Source organism: Pongo pygmaeus, chromosome 8 (genome assembly GCF_028885625.2).
Source record: "Pongo pygmaeus isolate AG05252 chromosome 8, NHGRI_mPonPyg2-v2.0_pri, whole genome shotgun sequence".
Taxonomy (NCBI): Eukaryota; Metazoa; Chordata; class Mammalia; order Primates; family Hominidae; genus Pongo; species Pongo pygmaeus.
This window is the reverse complement of record NC_072381.2, coordinates 100,193,951-100,213,367: the sequence shown is the minus strand read 5'-3', so window position 1 is coordinate 100,213,367 and position 19,417 is coordinate 100,193,951. Positions and strand designations below refer to the sequence as shown.

The window sequence follows — 19,417 nt, the reverse complement described above, 5'->3', positions numbered from 1 at the left end:
ATTTCCCTCAAGGTCATAAATTCCCAACTGGTCACTAATCTGAGAATATTGAATTTTGAGTATATTCTAACATAGAATCATTTACTTCAGTGTTTCTCCATCATCACAGCACATTGGAACAACCAGGGACTTTTAATTACCAATACCTGGGCTCCAATCCAATACAATTAAACCAGAATCTCCTAGATGGGCACTGGAAAGAAGGAGTAGGACAAAAGAACATTTTATCTCTATCCGTGGGCCAAAGTCCACTCAGAAAAAAAGTATAAATTGGATCTAGGTGATTGCTTACTTTACATGTCAAAGAGACACACACTGAATTAGCAGGGAGTGTTATAAAAGCTTTGGAGTGCAAGCTCACAGCTGTCTTAATAAGAAGAGAAGGCTTCAATGGAACCTTTTGTGGTCCTGGTGCTCTGTCTCTCTTTTATGCTTCTCTTTTCACTCTGGAGACAGAGCTCTGGGAGAAGGAAGTTGCCTCCTGGCCCCACTCCTTTTCCTATTATTGGAAATATGCTACAGATAGATATTAAGGATATCTGCAAATCTTTCAGCAATGTAAGTATGCCTTATGTTCTTCCAGCCAATTGCAAAGGATAAGTTATTTGACTGCTATCTTTAGACAAAATATATTCCTGGAAGCACACTATTATAATAGATCATTGTAAAGCAAAATACTCCCTCTGAACTTCTTTGATGTTTCTTTTGTCTTCCTATTTTTTTTTTTGAGATGGAGTCTTGCTGTATTGCCCAGGCTGGAGTGCAGTGGCACTATCTCCACTCACTGCAAGCTCTGCCTCCCAGGTTCATGCCATTCTCCTGCCTCAGCCTCCCCTGAGTAACTGGGACTACAGGTGCCTGCCACCATGCCCGGCTAATTTTTTGCATGTTTTAGTAGAGACAGGGTTTCACCATGTTAGCCAGGATGGTCTCGATCTCCTGACCTCCTAATCCACCTGCCTTGGCCTCCCAAAGTGCTGGGATTGCAGGTGTGAGCCACCGCACCTGGCCTCTTTTGTCTTTCTAAGTCTGTCATTGTCAGAAATAGCGGAGTGAGTTGATGCATTTTGTGAATACAGAAACATTGGGGTCATTGCATGATAGAATCATTTAATACAGTGGCAAAAGTTTGAAGTGCTGTTTCCCCTCTTTGTTTCATAGTGTTTTGCTATGATTTTTGACTGAAGGTGAAGGGAAGTGTGTGTGATTAGAAATTTCATCCAGTAAGTCCTCTACTATAGTAGTCACGTGTTTTATTCAGAATGGTCATGAAAATTGAACTTCTCTGAAGATTCATTTGATGGTTGTTGTGAAATAAACATCTGTGGGTTCAGGACAAACATAAGTGCATGAAAGAAAGAAGTAATCAGTCAGGGCCCAATTGGTGGTTAACAGAATTCTTTTGGATTCTGAACAAAGCCACTGTCTGTGGCCAAGGTTGCTGGAGGATGGAAGAAATTGTTCTTCCAGGAGATGCTGAATATCCTGATTCTAACTTTGTGGTGCTTCATCATTCTATATTGGTAATACCAGCAGTTACAAATTGGACTGGGCATTAGAATCACCTGGGGTGACACTGAAAATACAGATTTCTAGGGTTCATCACAGGACTGCTGTATCAGAATCCTCATGCTAAGAACTTTACAAGTGACCCTGAAGTCCTTAGCTGGGTAGTGGCCTCAAGGTGGACATGGGGGAGTGATAAATTGCTCAAGCATCAGTTTAAATTAGCAGAGATTCCAGTTTGGAGCTTCTATATATTACCTGTGGGACTCTGAGAATGAATTTGCAGTTCTCTGGCCTCAGTTTCTTCATTTTTAAAACAGGGCAAATGAATGTGCTGAATGTGTTGAAGTGAGGATGAAATGTGATTTGTGTACCAATTGCCTGGGTTATTGCGTGGCACATGACAGGCCATCTATAAGTGGCAGCTATAACAATCACCATCACATTTATGTACAAAATTCAGAAATATCGAATCTGTGTGTGGCAAATATGAACATTAAAAAATACAATGAAAATATCAGTCTGAATCATACATAATATTTGGAGCAAATAGCGACTTATTTTGCTGCTATTTGCATTTCCTTTCCCAGTTTTCAAAAGTCTATGGTCCTGTGTTCACCGTGTATTTTGGCATGAATCCCATGGTGGTGTTACATGGATATGAGGCAGTGAAGGAAGCCCTGATTGATAATGGAGAGGAGTTTTCTGGAAGAGGCAGTTCCCCAATATCTCAAAGAATTACTAAAGGACTTGGTAGGTGCACATATTCCTGTGTCAGCTTTGGTAATTGGGGTGAGGGGGATGGAAAACAGAGCCCTAAAAAGCTTCTCAGCAGAGCTTAGCCTATCTACATGGCTGCTGAGTGTTGCAGAGCTTTCTTCCTTGGCTGTGAATTCTCCCAGTTTCTGCCCCTTTTTTTGTTAGGAATCATTTCCAGCAATGGAAACAGATGGAAGGAGATCCGGCGTTTCTCCCTCACAACCTTGCGGAATTTTGGGATGGGGAAGAGGAGCATTGAGGACCGTGTTCAAGAGGAAGCTCGCTGCCTTGTGGAGGAGTTGAGAAAAACCAAGGGTGGGTGACTCTACTCCGCCGCTGACCTTAACAGTTACCTATCTTCACTAATGACAGCCTTGGAAACATTTCAGGGGTGGCCAGATCTTCATTGTGCATCCTGGTTGTCAGCCCTCAGGTGGTGGAAGGAGATTTGAAGCACAGAGACAAGGGAGGTTTTGTGTATCTGTGCTTTGCCTGTATCAATGTGTTGGTTCATAGGGTGTAGGAATAAAAGGTCATTTAATTCTATTTCTGCTCAATTTTGTTTCCTTGTTTTCAAATCAGAAATCTTAAATAAGGGTCTTGAGTTCATTTTTGAAAAGAGTTAAAGAAGGTTTCCCCCATAGCATAAATCTGCATTACCTCCACCAGAACATTTCACCAGAGAACACTTGGAAAGTGGACATGGTGAAAGTGACCTCATCACACCTTATGGAACATGAACCAAGTTATATGTGCTTTCATTTAATTAGAGTTTTTTCATATGGTCAGACTCACATGTCTGGAAATTCCTTCCAGGTCCATGCCTACAGCTCCGGCCAGCAATGACACTATATATCGTTAGGTATATCTCAGTACAGTTTTCATCAGTTCTTATTTCTCAGGAGACACAGTACTATTTGAAAACTGTCAGGATGAATTATTTATTGTTAACCACTACTTACTGTAACAATTAATATATTTTAAGTAAATATAATCTATAGTATAACTCAGCAAAATACACAAATACCAATTTGTAAATAATTTGTTTAACTAGATTTTAACTATTATGAAAAACTCTTTATCCTGTCTTCCTTAAATGTAATTTGGCTATGTTTTCAGTTTTGTCATCTTTTTTCCCCTGTATTGGTTCTTAGCTTTGAAATTTGTGCTAATCATTTTTCTCCCACTGCCAGTTTACTCACCTATGAAGTGCTTGTTATAATCAATCTGATTATCAGCTGGAATATAAAATTACCTTTTTAAATTCACTCTCCCAAATGCAGTAAAAAAAAAAAACAAGCAAACCTGGATATCAGATTGTACCTGAGAAACACACACACACACACACACAAACACACACACTCTCTCTCTCTTCCTCACCAAGGCTTCCCAAATTACTTTTCACCCCGTTGGCTAAAACAACAGTTTTTCTGAAATTTTAGAGCCCTGTAATGTTTAAAGGAGTCTGACATAGAAGCAGCTAACTCAGCAGGTTTCTTGTTGTTCAATGTTCTAACTTTATTCAGAACCCTTTCATTTCATGTCACTCTTATTTAGGACCTATAGATGTGAATTTGGGCACTCTTTCCATTTATGTTCAGTAGTCACTTGGTTAGAGCAATTTCATTTTAGAGATTCCTTCACCTAAAAAAAGCCTTTTTAATAATTTCTTTACCTGTAAAATTACAGATTTGGCCTAACTTATGGTCAAATTTAAAACTTTATTAAAACATACTTATCTTGATGACTATACTGAATAATATCCCAGAATCCACAAGAGTAGCTTTGCCCAAATGAATTAAATTTGGAAGATGATTGGAAATGATAAACATTATTTCCAAAGGAAGGAAATTGATTTTTTACAAATTGAAAAAAGAAATAAAAAGATTCCATTTATCAATTTACTTTTTGGTTAGCTTTACTGCGATTTAGATTTGAAATAAAAAGTTAACATTTTACTTATTTAGATAAACAAATCTGTTATACTTAATGCTCACTTATATTAGTTTTTCTTCTCATATCATATGGATATACTTGCTTTTCACATTTGTTCCCTCAAACACATGCCTTCACCCACAATATCCCTAACTTTATTCCTATTGGTTCAGCACATTATACTTTCAGCTATTCATTATACATAAGACATTTCTAGGTCCCCAACTTTTCTCTTCCTGTCTCTGTGTTTTATTGTCGAGAGGCTTTGCAAACAGACATGATTCTGCTCTAAAAACTTGAATTATTAGGATTTTGAAAAAGTCTTCTTTTTCCTTCCAAAATAAAAGATACCTGGGGTTAAAAGAGTTTAAATAAAGGGAGTGGATGTGAATTACTACATGCAAAATGACATTGTTTAGCTAGCCTGTAATGCTCAACTCATATTTAAGGTCAAAGTAATGTGTTTATTTCATGCATGCTGATTTTTTTTGGACACATGGGGAATTTGTAAGATATTGTTTAAAATTTCTAAATTTCCTTTATGTCTTAACAAATGCAAATCTTTTAAATTTTATTTTTTAATAATATTTTTAAAACTTTTTTAAATCTTTAGCCTCACCCTGTGATCCCACTTTCATCCTGGGCTGTGCTCCCTGCAATGTGATCTGCTCCGTTGTTTTCCAGAAACGATTTGATTATAAAGATCAGAATTTTCTCACCCTGATGAAAAGATTTAATGAAAACTTCAGGATTCTGAACTCCCCATGGATCCAGGTAAGGCCAAGATTTTATCTTCCTGGGAAATGATTTATGCTCTTTTTTCTGATAAGTCCAAAATTCTATATGGACCAAGCCATGAAGTGCATGTTTGAACACCACAGTCCTGCTCAGAAATTTATGAAGTGAACATCTGGGAAAGATGACCAAGCCTTTTATTTTACACACAGAAAATGAATGTCCAAATACAGGGGTGGCTTTTAAGTCCAATGGCTTCCTGACCAGTGGTTTATCCACTAAATCCCAAAGCCTGTTTCAAAAAGCCCAAAAGCATGTCCATATCACCCCATGGACATCCGGGCCCTTTCTGAAGGCTTCCATTACTCAGTAGGCTTATCCTTCAATCAATGTTTACTGACCTCTTCATCACATTACTTGGCAGAAATATTCTAATTTAGGGAAAGATTATCTCCATCAAGGAGGGAGAATATTTGTGACCATAGAAGGTGCCAGGAAACACTGAGTAGGGCAGGTGTGTTTGATGCTGCTGCTGAGATCCTGGCTGATGAGGCAGCTAGGTTAGGAATGACAAAAATTATTGGTTTTATGGTGTATGAACCATAAACAAACATCCAAATTTTACCCTGTGCTGAATTGGCATGCCCTACACTCTGCCTAAATAATAATTGTGTGATCTTAGAGAAATCACTGAACTGCTCAGGTGCACGGCTGGGTTTTAAGGTATCTTTGAGCTGCTCCCACTTCTAAAATACTGGTTCCATTTTTGAAGCTACTTGACAGAAATAAAAACAGTGCATTCTAGCTTTGTGCTGTCAGGTTGCCCAAAACCCCTTAACCTCTAGCGTCATCAACTAAATATAATTCATAGTAATTCATGCCATCTTATATTTAAAGACTGTAGGGAAGACTTGATTTAAAAATGAGAAAATTGATACTAAAATGCTTTTATACAATAAAAATGATGTATGAGTGAAGAAAATAATTACCACCTTTGATTTCCTGTTCAAAATTTTCACCCTCCAATCTTTAGGTACAGAAAATTGCTATACATGCACAATAAAAATTTCCCCATCAGAAGCACAAGGGGTCAGGGAATTCCCTTTCCCAGCCAAGCAAAGCTGTGAACACACGGCACCTGGAAAATTGGGTCACTCCCATGCTAATATTGCACTTTTCCAGTTGTCTTAGCAAATGGCACACCAGGAGATTATATCCCACACCTGGCTTGGAGGGTCCCATGCCCACGGAGCCTCACTCATTGCCAGCACAGCAGTCTGAGATTGAACTGCAAGGCAGCAGTGAGGCTGGGGGAGGGGTACCCACCATTGCTGAGGCTTGAGTAGGTAAACAAAGCAGCCAGGAAGCTCGATCTGGGTGGAGCAGACCGCAGCTCAAGGAGGCCTACCTCCCTCTGTAGAATCCACCTCTGGGGGCAGGGCATAGCTGAACAAAAGGCAGCAGAAACCTTTGCAGACTTAAATGTCCCTGTCTGACAGCTTTGAAGAGAGTAATGGTTCTCCCAGCATGGAGTTTGAGATCTGAGAATGGACAGACTGCCTCCTCAAGTGGGTCCCTGACCCTCGAGTAGCCTAACTGGGAGGCACCCCCCAGTAGGGGCAGATTGACACCTCACAGGGCCAGGTACCCCTCTCAGACAAAACTTCCAGAGGAACGATCAGGCAGCAACATTCGCTGTTCAGCAATATTCGCTGTTCTGCAGCCTCTGCTGCTGATACCCAGGCAAACAGGGTCTGGAGTGGACCTCCAGGAAACTCCAACAGACCTGCGGCTGAGGATCCTGACTGTTAGAAGGAAATCTAACAAACAGAAAGGACATCCACACCAAAACCCCAACTGTATGTCACCATCATCAAAGACCAAAGGTAGATAAAACCACAAAGATGGGGAAAAAACAGAGCAGAAAAACTGAAAATTCTAAAAATCAGAGTGCCTCTCCTCCTGCAAAGGAACACAGCTCCTCACCAGCAACGGAACAAAGCTGGATGGGGAATGACTTTGATGAGCTGAGAGAAGAAGGCTTCAGATGATCAAACTTCTCCAACCTAAAGGAGGAAGTTCGAACCCATCACAAACAAATTAAAAACCTTGAAAAAAGTTTAGATGAATGGCTAACTAGAATAAACAATGCAGAGAAGTCTTTAAAGGAGCTGATGGAGCTGAAAACCATGGCAAGAGAACTACATGACACATGCAAAAGCTTCAGTAGTTAATTTGATCAACTGGAAGAAAGGGTATCAGTGATTGAAGATCATATGAATGAAATGAAGTGAGAAGAGAAGTTTAGAGAAAAAAGAATAAAAAGAAATGAACAAATCCTCCAAGAAATATGGGACTATGTGAAAAGACCAAATCTATGTCTGACTGGTGTATCTGAAAGTGAAGGGGAGAATGGAACCGAGTTGGAAAACACTCTGCAGGCTATTATCCAGGAGAACTTCCCCAACCTAGGAAGGCAGGCTAACATTCAAATTCAGGAAATACAGAGAACATCACAAAGATATTCCTCGAGAAGAGGAACTCCAAGACACATAATTTTCAGATTCACCAAAGTTGAAATGAAGGAAAAAATGTTAAGGGAAGCCAGTGAGAATGGTCGGGTTACCACAAAGGGAAGCCTGTCAGACTAACAGCAGATCTCTAGGCAGAAACTCTAAAAGCCAGAAGAGAGTGGGGACCAATATTCAACATTCTTAAAGAAAAGAATTTTCAACCCAGAATTTCATATTCAGCCAAACTAAGCTTCATAAATGAAGGAGAAATAAAATCCTTTACAGACAAGCAAATGCTGAGAGATTTTGTCACCATCAGGCCTGCCATAAAAGAGCTCCTGAAGGAAGCACTAAACATGGAAAGGAACAACTGGTACCAGCCACTGCAAAAACATGCCAAATTGTAAAGATCATTGAGGCTAGGAAGAGACTGCATCAACTAATGAGCAAAATAACCAGCTAATATCATAATGACAGGATCAAATTCACACATAATAATATTAACCTTAAATGTAAATGGGCTAAATGCTCCAATTAAAAGACACAGACTGACAATTGGATAGAGTCAAGACCCATCAGTGTGCTGTATTCAGGAAACCCATCTCACATGCAGACACGCATATGCGCTAAAAATAAAGGGAAGGAGGAAGATCTACCAAGCAAATGGAAAACAAAAAAAGGCAGGGGTTGCAATACTAGTCTCTAATAAAACACACTTTAAACCAACAAAGATTAAAAGACACAAAGAAGGCCATTACATAATGGTAAAGGGATCAATTCAATAAGAAGACCTAACTATCCTAAATACGTATGCACCCAATACAGGAGCACTCAAATTCATAAAGCAAGTCTTTAGAGACCTACAAAGAGACTTAGACTCCCACACAATAATAATGGGAGACTTTAACACCCCACTGTCAACATTAGAGAGAACAACGAGACAGAAAGTTAACAAGGATACCCAGGAATTGAACTCAGCTCTGCACCAAGTGGACCTAATAGACATCTACAGAACTCTCCACCCCAAATCAACAGAATATGCATTCTTCTCAGCACCACACCAAACTTATTCCAAAATCGACCACATAGTTGGAAGTAAAGCACTCCTCAGCAAATGTAAAACAGAAATTATAACAAAGTGTCTCTCAGACCACAGTGCAATCAAACTAGAATTCAGGATTAAGAAACTCACTCAAAACCACTCAACTACATGGAAACTGAACAACCTGCTCCTGAATGACTACTGGGTACATAACAAAATGAAGGCAGAAATAAAGATGTTCTTTGAAACCAACAAGAACAAAGACAGAACATACCAGAATCTCTGGGATACATTTAATGCAGCTTGTAGAGGGAAATTTATAACACTAAATACCCACAAGAGAAAGCAGGAAAGATCTAAAATTGACACCCTAACATCACAATTAAAAGAACTAGAGAAACAAGAACAAACACATTCAAAAGCTAGCAGAAGGCAAGAAATAACTAAGATCAGAGCAGAACTGAAGGAAACAGAAACACAAAAAACCCTTCAAAAAAATCAATGAATCCAGGAGCTGGTTTTTTGAAAAGATCAACAAATTGATAGACCACTAGCAAGACTAATAAAGAAGAAAAGAGAGAAGACTCAAATAGATACAATAAAAAATGATAAAGGGGGTATCGCCACCAATCCCACAGAAATACAAACTACCATCAGAGAATACTATAAACACCTCCATGGAAATAAATTAGAAAATCTAGAAGAAATGGATAAATTCCTCGACACATACACCCTCCCAAGACTAAACCAGGAAGAAGTTGAATCTCTGAATAGACCAATAACAGGCTCTGAAAATGAGGCAATAATTAATAGCTTACCAAGTAAAAAAAGTCCAGGACCAGATAGATTCACAGCCAAATTCTACCAGAGTTACAAGGAGGAACTGGTACCATCCCTTCTGAAACTATTCCAATCAATAGAAAAAGAGGGAATCCTCCCTAACTTATTTTATGAGGCCAGCATGATCCTGATGCCAAAGCCTGGCAGAGACACAACAAAAAAAGAGAATTTTAGACCAATATCACTGATGAACATCGATGCAAAAATCCTCAATAAAATACTGGCAAACCAAATCCAGCAGCACATCAAAAAGTTTATCCACCATGATCAAGTGGGCTTCATCCCTGGGATGCAAGGCTGGTTCAAAATATGAAAATCAGTAAATGTAATCCAGCATATAAACAGAACCAAAGACAAAAACCACATGATTATCTCAATAGATGCAGAAAAGGCCTTTGACAAAATTCAACAACCCTTCATGCTAAAAACTCTCAATAAATTAGGTATTGATGGGACATATCTCAACATAATAAGAGCTATTTATGACAAACCCACAGGCAATATCATACTGAATGGGCAAAAACTGGAAGCATTCCCTTTGAAAACTGGCACAAGACAGGGATGCCCTCTCTCACCACTCCTATTCAACATAGTGTTGGAAGTTCTGGCCAGGGCAATCAGGCAGGGGAAAGAAATAAAAGGTATTCAATAAGGAAAAGAGGAAGTCAAATTGTCCCTGTTTGCAGATGACATGATTGTATATCTAGAAAACCCCATCATCTCAGCCCAAAATCTCCTTAAGCTGATAAGCAACTTCAGCAAAGTCTCAGGATATAAAATCAATGTGCAAACATCACAAGCATTCCTATACACAAATAACAGATAGAGAGAGCCAAATCATGAGTGAACTCACATTCACAATTGCTTCAAAGAGAATAAAATACCTAGGAATCCAACTTACAAGGGATGTGAAGGACCTCTTCAAGGAGAACTACAAAACACTGCTCAACGAAATGAAAGAGGATACAAACAAATGGAAGAACATTCCATGCTTATGGGTAGGAAGACTCAAAATTGTGAAAATGGCCATACTGCGCAAGGTAATTTATAGATTCAATGCCATCCCCATCAAGCTACCAATGACTTTCTTCACAGAATTGGAAAAAACTACTTTAAAGTTCATATGGAACCAAAAAAGAGCCCGCATTGCCAAGTCAATCCTAAGCCAAAGAACAAAGCTGGAGGCATAATGGTACCTGACTTCAAACTATACTGCAAGGCTACAGTAACCAAAACAGCATGGTACTGGTACCAAAACAGAGATATAGACCAATGGAACAGAACAGAGCCCTCAGAAAGAATACCACACATCTACAACCATGTGATCTTTGACAAACCTGACAAAAACAAGAAAGGGGGAAAGGATTCCCTATTTAATAAATGGTGCTGGGAAAACTAGCTAGCCATATGTATAAAGCTGAAACTGGATCCTTTCCTTACTCCTTATACAAAAACTAATTCAAGGTGGATCAAAGACTTAAATGTTAGACCTAAAACCATAAAAACCCTAGAAGAAAACCTAGGCAATACCATTCAGGACATAGGCGTGGGCAAGGACTTCATGTCTAAAACACCAAAAGCAATGGCAACAAAAGCCAAAATTGACAAATGGGATCTAATTAAACTAAAGAGCTTCTGCACAGCAAAAGAAACTACCATCAGAGTGAACAGGCATCCTACAGAATGGGAGAAAATTTTTGCAATCTTCTTATCTGACAAAAGGCTAATATCCAGAATCTACAAAGAACTTAAATGAATTTACAAGAAAAAAACAACCCCATCAAAAAGTGGGCAAAGGATATGAACAGACACTTCTCAAAAGAAGACATTTATGCAGCCAACAGACACATGAAAGAATGCTCATCATCACTGGCCATCAGAGAAATGCAAATCAGAACCACAATGAGATACCATCTCACACCAGTTAGAATGGTGATCATTAAAAAGTCAGGAAACAACAGGTGCTGGAGAGGATGTGGAGAAATAGGAACACTTTTACACTGTTGGTGGGACTGTAAACTAGTTCAACCATTGTGGAAGACAGTGTGGTGACTCCTCAGGAATCTAGAACTAGAAATACCATTTGACCCAGCAATCCCATTACTGGGTATATACCCAAAGGATTATAAATTATGCTGCTATAAAGACATATGCACACGTATGTTTATTGCGGCACTATTCACAATAGCGAAGACTTGGAGCCAACCCAAATGTCCAACAATGATAGACTGAATTAAGAAAATGTGGCACATATATACCATGGAATACTATGCAGCCATAAAAAATGATGAGTTCATGTCCTTTGTAGGGACATGGATGAAGCTGGAAACCATCATTCTCAGCAAACTATCGCAGGGACAAAAAGACCAAACACTGCATGTTCTCATTCATAGGTGGGAATTGAACAATGAGAACACTTGGACACAGGAAGGGGAACATCACACACTGGGGCCTGTTGTGAGATGGGGGGAGGGGGGAGGGATAGCATTAGGAGATATACCTAATGTAAATGACGAGTTAATGGGTGCAGCACACCAACATGGCGCGTGTATACATATGTAACAAACCTGCACATTGTGCACATATACCCTAGAAGTTAAAGTATAATTATATATATTATATATATATATATATATATAAATTTCCCCATCAAAATGGACATGACATCTTATTCATATTTATAGCTATAATTTCAATCAGGGCTTGGTGTAAGATACATATATCTTATGACATGTTTATATTTAATATTCTTTTCTCTTTTAGGTCTGCAATAATTTCCCTCTACTCATTGATTGTTTCCCAGGAACTCACAACAAATTGCTTAAAAATGTTGCTCTTACAAGAAGTTACATTAGGGAGAAAGTAAAAGAACACCAAACATCACTGGATGTTACCAGTCCTCGGGACTTTATTGATTGCTTCCTGATCAAAATGGAGCAGGTAAGATATTAGCAACAGATCAGTATTTTGATTTCTTGTCCATTTTGTGATTCATCGAATCCTTCTGTAATTTACTAAGGATGTTTAAATGATCAGGCCAGTAATGCTTGACAAGCATCTTAATTACTTATTGTATTTATGGGCCTGCACTAAACATCATGGAAAATACAAAATTGTCCAATGGCTAGAATGCATAGACCCTCTTCTTGAAATAAAAATAATCTACGTGAGTAGAATAATATAGACACTGCAATCAAATGGAAACAATTATACATAAATAGAAAATATAAAATATCCTACCATAAACTGAAGATGGATATCAATATTGCACATAGATTATGTGACAATGGAAAAGAATGGCTTATCATAAATGGGCTTCCTGTATGCCCTGCACATTGAAATAGCCCTTAAAATATTTGCAGTGTAGAACAGAAGAAAGGTTTCAGATGGACTGAGTGGTCTGTGGAGAGGTGAGTGGTGGGAAAGAGTTGGTGGATGGAAGAGAGAAGGTTTAATTTAGTGTAACCTAAAATGAATTTGCACAAAGGAGTTGGAGGTTGATATTTATCAGGTGACCTGTAAGCGTGAATCTTGTTTTCAGTGAACTATTTATTGAAAAAGCATATTTCTTCCTATTGAATTGTCTTGAAAACCTCAATAAAAACCAGTTGAGTATAAATGTGAGGATTTGTTTGTGGGCTCTCAATTCTACTCCATTGATCTGTCTGTCCTTATGTCAGTAGTATCTCATTTTGAAGTCTTAATTACTGTAGTTTTGTATCAAGTTTTCAAATCAAAAAGTGTGAGTCCTCAAAGCTTTTCTCAAGACTATTTGGGCTTTTTTGGGTTCACTCAGTCTCAATATAAATTTAAGAATTCATAAATTTAAGAATTAAGAAACTTGTCAATTTCTACAAACAAGCCCATAGGAATTTTAACAGATTGCATTAAATCTATAGATTAATTCAGAAAATTATGACATTTTAAATACTGAGATGAAATTCATATACCATATATCACCCAATTTAAAGTGTACACTTTAATGGTGTTTTGTTTAATTACAATATTGTGCAACTGAGGTAGGAAGTGGGAATCAACTCCAGAGGTGGGTCTTGGACACAGGACCAGATTGATGGCTAGCTAAAACAGCGCCAGGATGAAAGCAGCTTTCAATCATTCCCACCCACCAGTATGCTGTGTCAATTTGCTATTCCCATGGCAACATCCAGGCGTTACCTCCCCTTTCCATGGCACCCAATGATCCAAAAGATAGGACTCCTTCCCTGCACAAACTGTCCCTTAATATGCATGCAATTAAAAGTGGGTATAAAAATGACCGCAAAACTGCCCTGAGCTGCTACTCTCTGCCTATATCATAGCCCTGCTTTGCAGGAGCCCTCACAGAGCTGTACCACTGCCTGTTCAACAAAGCTGTTTTCTTCTACCTCTGAGTTGCCTTTGAATTCTTTTCTGGGCAAAGCCAAGAACCCTCCCAGACTAAGCTCCATGTTGGGACTTGCCTGCCCTGTATCACAACTACCATCTCTCTCTACTTTCAAAACTTTTTTTTATCACTCCAAAGAAACATACTATATCATTAAATAGTTACACCTCATTCCCCACTCCATCATGTAGTAAACATTAATCAAATATCTTTATGGATTTGCCTATAATGAATATAGCATATAAAAGGACCCATGGCATATGTGACCTTTTTTCCTGGCTTCTTTCACTTAGCATAATGATATGGAGGGTCAACTAAGTTTTAGCATGTGATAGTACTTTGTTGTTTTTTGTGGTTGAATAATATTCCATTTTCATGTACACACATGACAATTTGCTTATCATTCATCTGTTGATCATTTGTGTTATTTTCACCTTTTGGCTCTTACAAATAATGTTGCTGTGAACATTTGTATACAAGTTACTTCATGAACATATTTTCATTTTTCCAGGGTATAGTCCTAGGAGTGTTATTTCTGGGTCATATGGTGATTTTAACTTTTTGAGAAACAACTAAACATTTCTACAGTAAATGCATCATTTTAAAATCCCACTAGCAATGTTTGAGTGTTCCTCTTTTCCATATTATAGCCAATATTTGTAATTTTCTGTTTTTTGTGTCAGCGCAAAGTGGTATTTCATTGAATGATATTAATTAGCTTTTTACCATTTTTACATGTTCTTTGGAGAAATGTTATTCAAGGCCCTTGCTTGTTTTTATTTTATTTTATTTGTTTTGGAGACAGGGCCTCTCTGTGTTGCTCAGGTTGGAGTACAGTGCTGTCATCTTGGCTCACTGCAACCTCTGACCCTTGGGCTTAAGTGATTCTCCTACCTCAGCCTCCCAAGTAGCTAGGAGCACAGGCACAAGCCCCCACACCCAGCTAATTTTTGTATTTTTTTGTACAAACTTGGTTTCACCATGTTTCCTAGGCTGGTCTCAAACTCCTGAGCTCAAACAGTCCACCCACCTCGGCCCTTCCAAAACACTGGGATTGCAGTTGTGAGGCACCATACCTGGCCCTTTGCTCATTTCTATACTGGGTTGCTTGTCATTTGTTGTTGAACTGTAGGTAATTGTTTATGGATTCTGGGCATTAAACCCTTACTAAATACGTATGAAATACAAATATTTTCTCCCATTCTATAGGTTGTCATTTCACATTCTTAATTTTGTCCTTTGATGAACAAACATTTTAAATTTGGCGAGGCCCAGTTTATCTCTCCTATTTTAGTTGCTTTGGTGTCAAATCTATGCATCCACTTCCAATTCTGAAGGCATTAAGATTTAACCCGATGTTTTATTCTAAGAATTGTATAGTTTTAGTTCACATGTGAGTTTTTCGTTCACTTTCAGTTATATTTTGCATAAGAATGAGATAGGGGTTCAACTTCATTCTTTTGTATGTGGTTACCCAGTTGTCCCAACACTGTTTGTTGAAGAAACTCTTCCTTTATTTATTTATTTATTTTTGAAACTCTTCCTTTAGATTAAATGATCTTGGCACATTTGTTGAAAATGAACTGGGCATAGATGATTAGGTTTACGTTTGGATTTCAATTTTATTCCATTGGTCTTTATTTCTTTCCTTTTGCCAGTACCATGCTGTTTTGACTACTATAGTTTTGTTTTGAAGTCTGGAAATTTGGAAATTGAGTCCTCTCCCTGTAGTTGCATATAAATTCAGGATTGGCTTTTCCATTTTTGCACAAATAAAAATTTTAAAAAGGACATTGGAATTGTGACAGTGATTACATTCAATCTTTAGATTACTTTTGGAAGCATTGCCATCTTAACAATTTTAAGTCTTTGTTATTATTATTATACTTTAAGTTTTAGGGTACATGTGCAAAATGTGCAGGTTTGTTATGTATGTATACATGTGCCTTTTCAATCCTTTAACATGACATGATTTGCCATTTATTTAGGTACTCCTTATTTTTCTAAGCAACATTTCATAGTTTTCAGTCTTTTATCTTCTTGATTATAGATTCTCAGGGCTTTTGGCCCTTTTGATGCTATTGCAAATGTAACTATTTCCTTGATTTTATTTTCATATTGCTCATTGCTGATATAAACAGACACAACTGATATCTGGACCAATCTTACACCCTAAAATTAAGCTGAAAACATTTATCAGCTCTAGTTGTTTTTTGTGGGTTATATGGACTTTTCTTTATATAGAACTGTGTTATCTTAAAACAGAAATAGCTTTACATCTTCCTTTCTTACCTAAATGCCTTTTATTTCTCTTTCTTGTCTAATTGTTTTGGCTAGGACCTTAAGTGCTATGCTGAATAGCAGTAGTGAAATTGGATATACTTGGATATACTTTTCCCCCTGATTTTGGGGTATAAGCCTTTAGATTTTCACAATTTGATATAAAATACCTTTGGAATTTTTATAAATACATTTTATTATAAGAAATTTCCGTTCTATTCATATTTTTGAGTGATTTTATCAGGAAGAGTATTGAATTTTGTCTTATGCTTTCTCAGCTTCTATTCAGATGGTCATTTTGTTAGATTTTTCCTTTCTTTCTAATGAGGTGGTGTATTACATTGATTGATTTTCTTATTGAAGCACTCTTGCACTCCTCATATAGATCCCATTTAGTTATGACATATAATCCTTAATTTTTTAAAAAAAATCCATAATATACAAGTTGCTATATTATTTCTCTTTCTTGTCTAATTGTTTTGGCTAGGACCTTAAGAACGATGCTGAATAGCAGTAGTAAAAGTAGATATACTTGGGTTTTTTTATCCCCTGATTTTAGGGCATAAGCTTTTAGATTTTCACAATTTGATATAAAATATCTTTGGAATTTTTATAAATACATTTTATTATGATAAGGAATTTTCCCTTCTATTCATATTTTTGAGTGATTTTTAAAATTATACTTTAGGTTCTGGGATACATGTGCAGAATGTGCAGGTTTGTTACATAGGTATACATGTGCCATGGTGGTTTGCTGCACCCATCAACCCGTCATCTAGGTTTTAAGCCCCACATGAATTAGGTATTTGTCCCGTGCTCTTCCTCCCCTTGCTCCCCACCCCAACAGGCCCTGGTGTGTGATGTTTCCCTCCCCGTGTCCATGTGTTCTCATTGTTCAGCTCCCACTTTTGAGTGAGAACATGCAGTGTTTGGTTTTCTGTTCCTGTGTTAGTTTGCTGAGAATGACGGTTTCCAGCTTCATCCATGTCCCTGAAAAGGACCTGAATTCATTCTTTTTTATGGCTGCACAGTATTCCATGGTGTATATGTGCCATATTTTCTTTATCTAGTCTATCACTTATGGGCATTTGGGTTGGTTCCAAGTCTTTGCTATTGTAAATAGTGCTGCAATAAACATACATGTCCATGTGTCTTTAGAGTAGAATGATTTATAATCCTTTGAGTATATGCCCAGTAATGGGATTGCTGAGTCAAATGGTATTTCTGATTTTAGATCCTTGAGGAATTGCCACACTGTCTTCCACAATGACTGAACTAATTTACACTCCCACCAACAGTGTAAAAGTGTTCCTATTTCTTTGCATCCTCACCAGCATCTGTTGTTTCCTGACTTTAATGATCACCATTCTAAGTGGTGTGAGATGGTATCTCATTGTTAATTTTATGTGTGGGTATTGTAAATGGGATTACTTTTTTAAATTATTTTTTAAATTGTTCACTGTAGGAATATAGAAATACTACTGACTTTTGTATGTTATTTTGTGTCTTGCAACTTTACGGAATTTATTATTTCTCATAGTTTTTTAGTGGAGTCTTTAGATTTTTTAAAATATAAGATTCTATTATCTGCAAATGAGTATAATTTGACTTCTTCCATTCTAATTGGGATCCCCTTTATATCTTTCTCTGATTGCTCTAGCTAGGTATTCCAGTACAATGTTGAATAACAGTGGTGAAAGTAAGCATCCTTGTCGTTTTCCAGACCTTAGAGGAAAGGCTTTCAGTTTTTCCCTATTTAGTATATTACTAGCTGTGGGTCTTTTGTAGATAGCTTTTATTATGGTGAGGTATGTTCCTTCTATACCCTGGTTTTTTTAGGGCTTTTACCATGAAGGGATGTTGAATTTTATCGAATAATTTTTCAGTATCAATTGAAATGACCATATGCTTTTGTTCTTTATTCTGTTGATATGATGTACCACATCGATTAATTGGCATATGTTAAAGCACCCTTGCATACAGGGATAAATCCCACTTGGTTGTGGTGAATGAGCTCTTTAATGTGTTCATTAATTTGGTTTGCAGCTATTTTCTTGAGGATTTTTGCATGAATATTCCTCAGAGACATTGGCCTATAACTTTTTTTTTAATGTCTCTTTGGTTTTGTTATCAGAGTAATACTGGCCTTATAGAATTAATTTGGAAGTATTCCCTCCTTCACTATTTTGTGGAATAGTTTGAGTAGGATTGGTATAAGTTCCTTAAATATTTGCTAGAATTCATCATTGAAGTCATTGGGTCTTGAGCTTTTCTCTACTAGGATGCTTTCTCTTGAGTTCAATCTGATTATTTGTTATAATTTTGTTCAGGTTTTGGATTTCTTCATGGTTCAATTTCAGTAGGTTGTATGTATCTAGGAATTTGTTCATTACTTCTAAGTTTTCCAATTCATTGGTATATAGTTGTTCATGGTAGCCACCAATGATCCTTTGAATACCTGTGATATCAGTTGTAATGTCTTCTTTTTCATCTCTGACTTATTTGGATCATGTCACATTTTTCCTTAGTCTGGCTAAAGGTTTGTCAGCTTTAATGCTTCTAAAGAACAAATTTTTGCTTTGTTGATATTTTGTATTGTTTTCTTTATTTCAATTTATTTCTGCTCTGAGCTTTATTATTTCTTTTCTCCTACTAATTTTGGGTTTGGTTTGCTCCAGCTTTCCTAGTTTTTTAAGGTATATTGTTAGGTTGTTTATTTGATGTTTTTCTTCTATTTTGATAGTTGACACTTACAGCTATTAACTTTATTCTTAGTACCACTTTTGCCGAATCCCATAGGTTTTGATATGCTGTGTTTTCTCATCATTTGTTTCAAGAAATTTTTCAATTTTCTTCTTAATTTCTTCATTGTCCCACTGTTCACTCAGGAGCATATTGTTTAATTTTCATGTATTTGAACTTATACAAAATTGACTCAAGCTGGATTAATGACTTAAATGTAAGGTCCAAAACTATAAAAACCCTAGCAGAAAATCTGGGCAATACAATTCAGGACATCTTTGGGAGTTTTATTATTAAATGCCTGGAAGTAGTCTTCATTGGGTTTAATCTGCTTGGTGTTCTATCAGCTTCTTGTACTTAGATAGTGATACCTTTCTCTAGTTTTGGAAAGTTCTCTGTTATTTTCCCTTAAATAAATTTTCTACTCCCTTCTCTTTCTCTATCTCCTTTTTAAGGCCAATAACTCTTAGATTTGCATTTTGAGACTATTTTCTAGATCCTGTAGGTGTGCTTCATTGTTTTTTATTCTTTTTTCTTTTGCCTCTTCTAACTGTATTTTCAAATAACTTGTGGTAAAGCTCACTAATTCTTTCTTCTGCTGGGTCAATTCTACTATTCTACTAAAGACTCTAATGCATTCTTCAGTATGCCAATTGCATGTTTCAGCTCCACAATCTCTGC

At 37.2% G+C, this 19,417-nt stretch overlaps 1 protein-coding gene across 1 annotated transcript in view; it reads left to right on the top strand.

Annotated features, from left to right (window-relative positions):
• Positions 1-295: 295 nt before the first annotated feature.
• The window catches only part of LOC129006200 (cytochrome P450 2C8), a 33,283-nt gene continuing 14,161 nt past the window's right edge, over positions 296-19,417 (top strand). Inside the window, exons 1-5 of the mRNA XM_054435640.1 lie at positions 296-558; positions 2,097-2,259; positions 2,431-2,580; positions 4,814-4,974; positions 12,094-12,270. Of these exons, the coding sequence (XP_054291615.1) occupies positions 391-558; positions 2,097-2,259; positions 2,431-2,580; positions 4,814-4,974; positions 12,094-12,270 (819 nt within the window). The 5' untranslated portion in view covers positions 296-390. The remainder of the gene's footprint in view (positions 559-2,096; positions 2,260-2,430; positions 2,581-4,813; positions 4,975-12,093; positions 12,271-19,417) is intronic.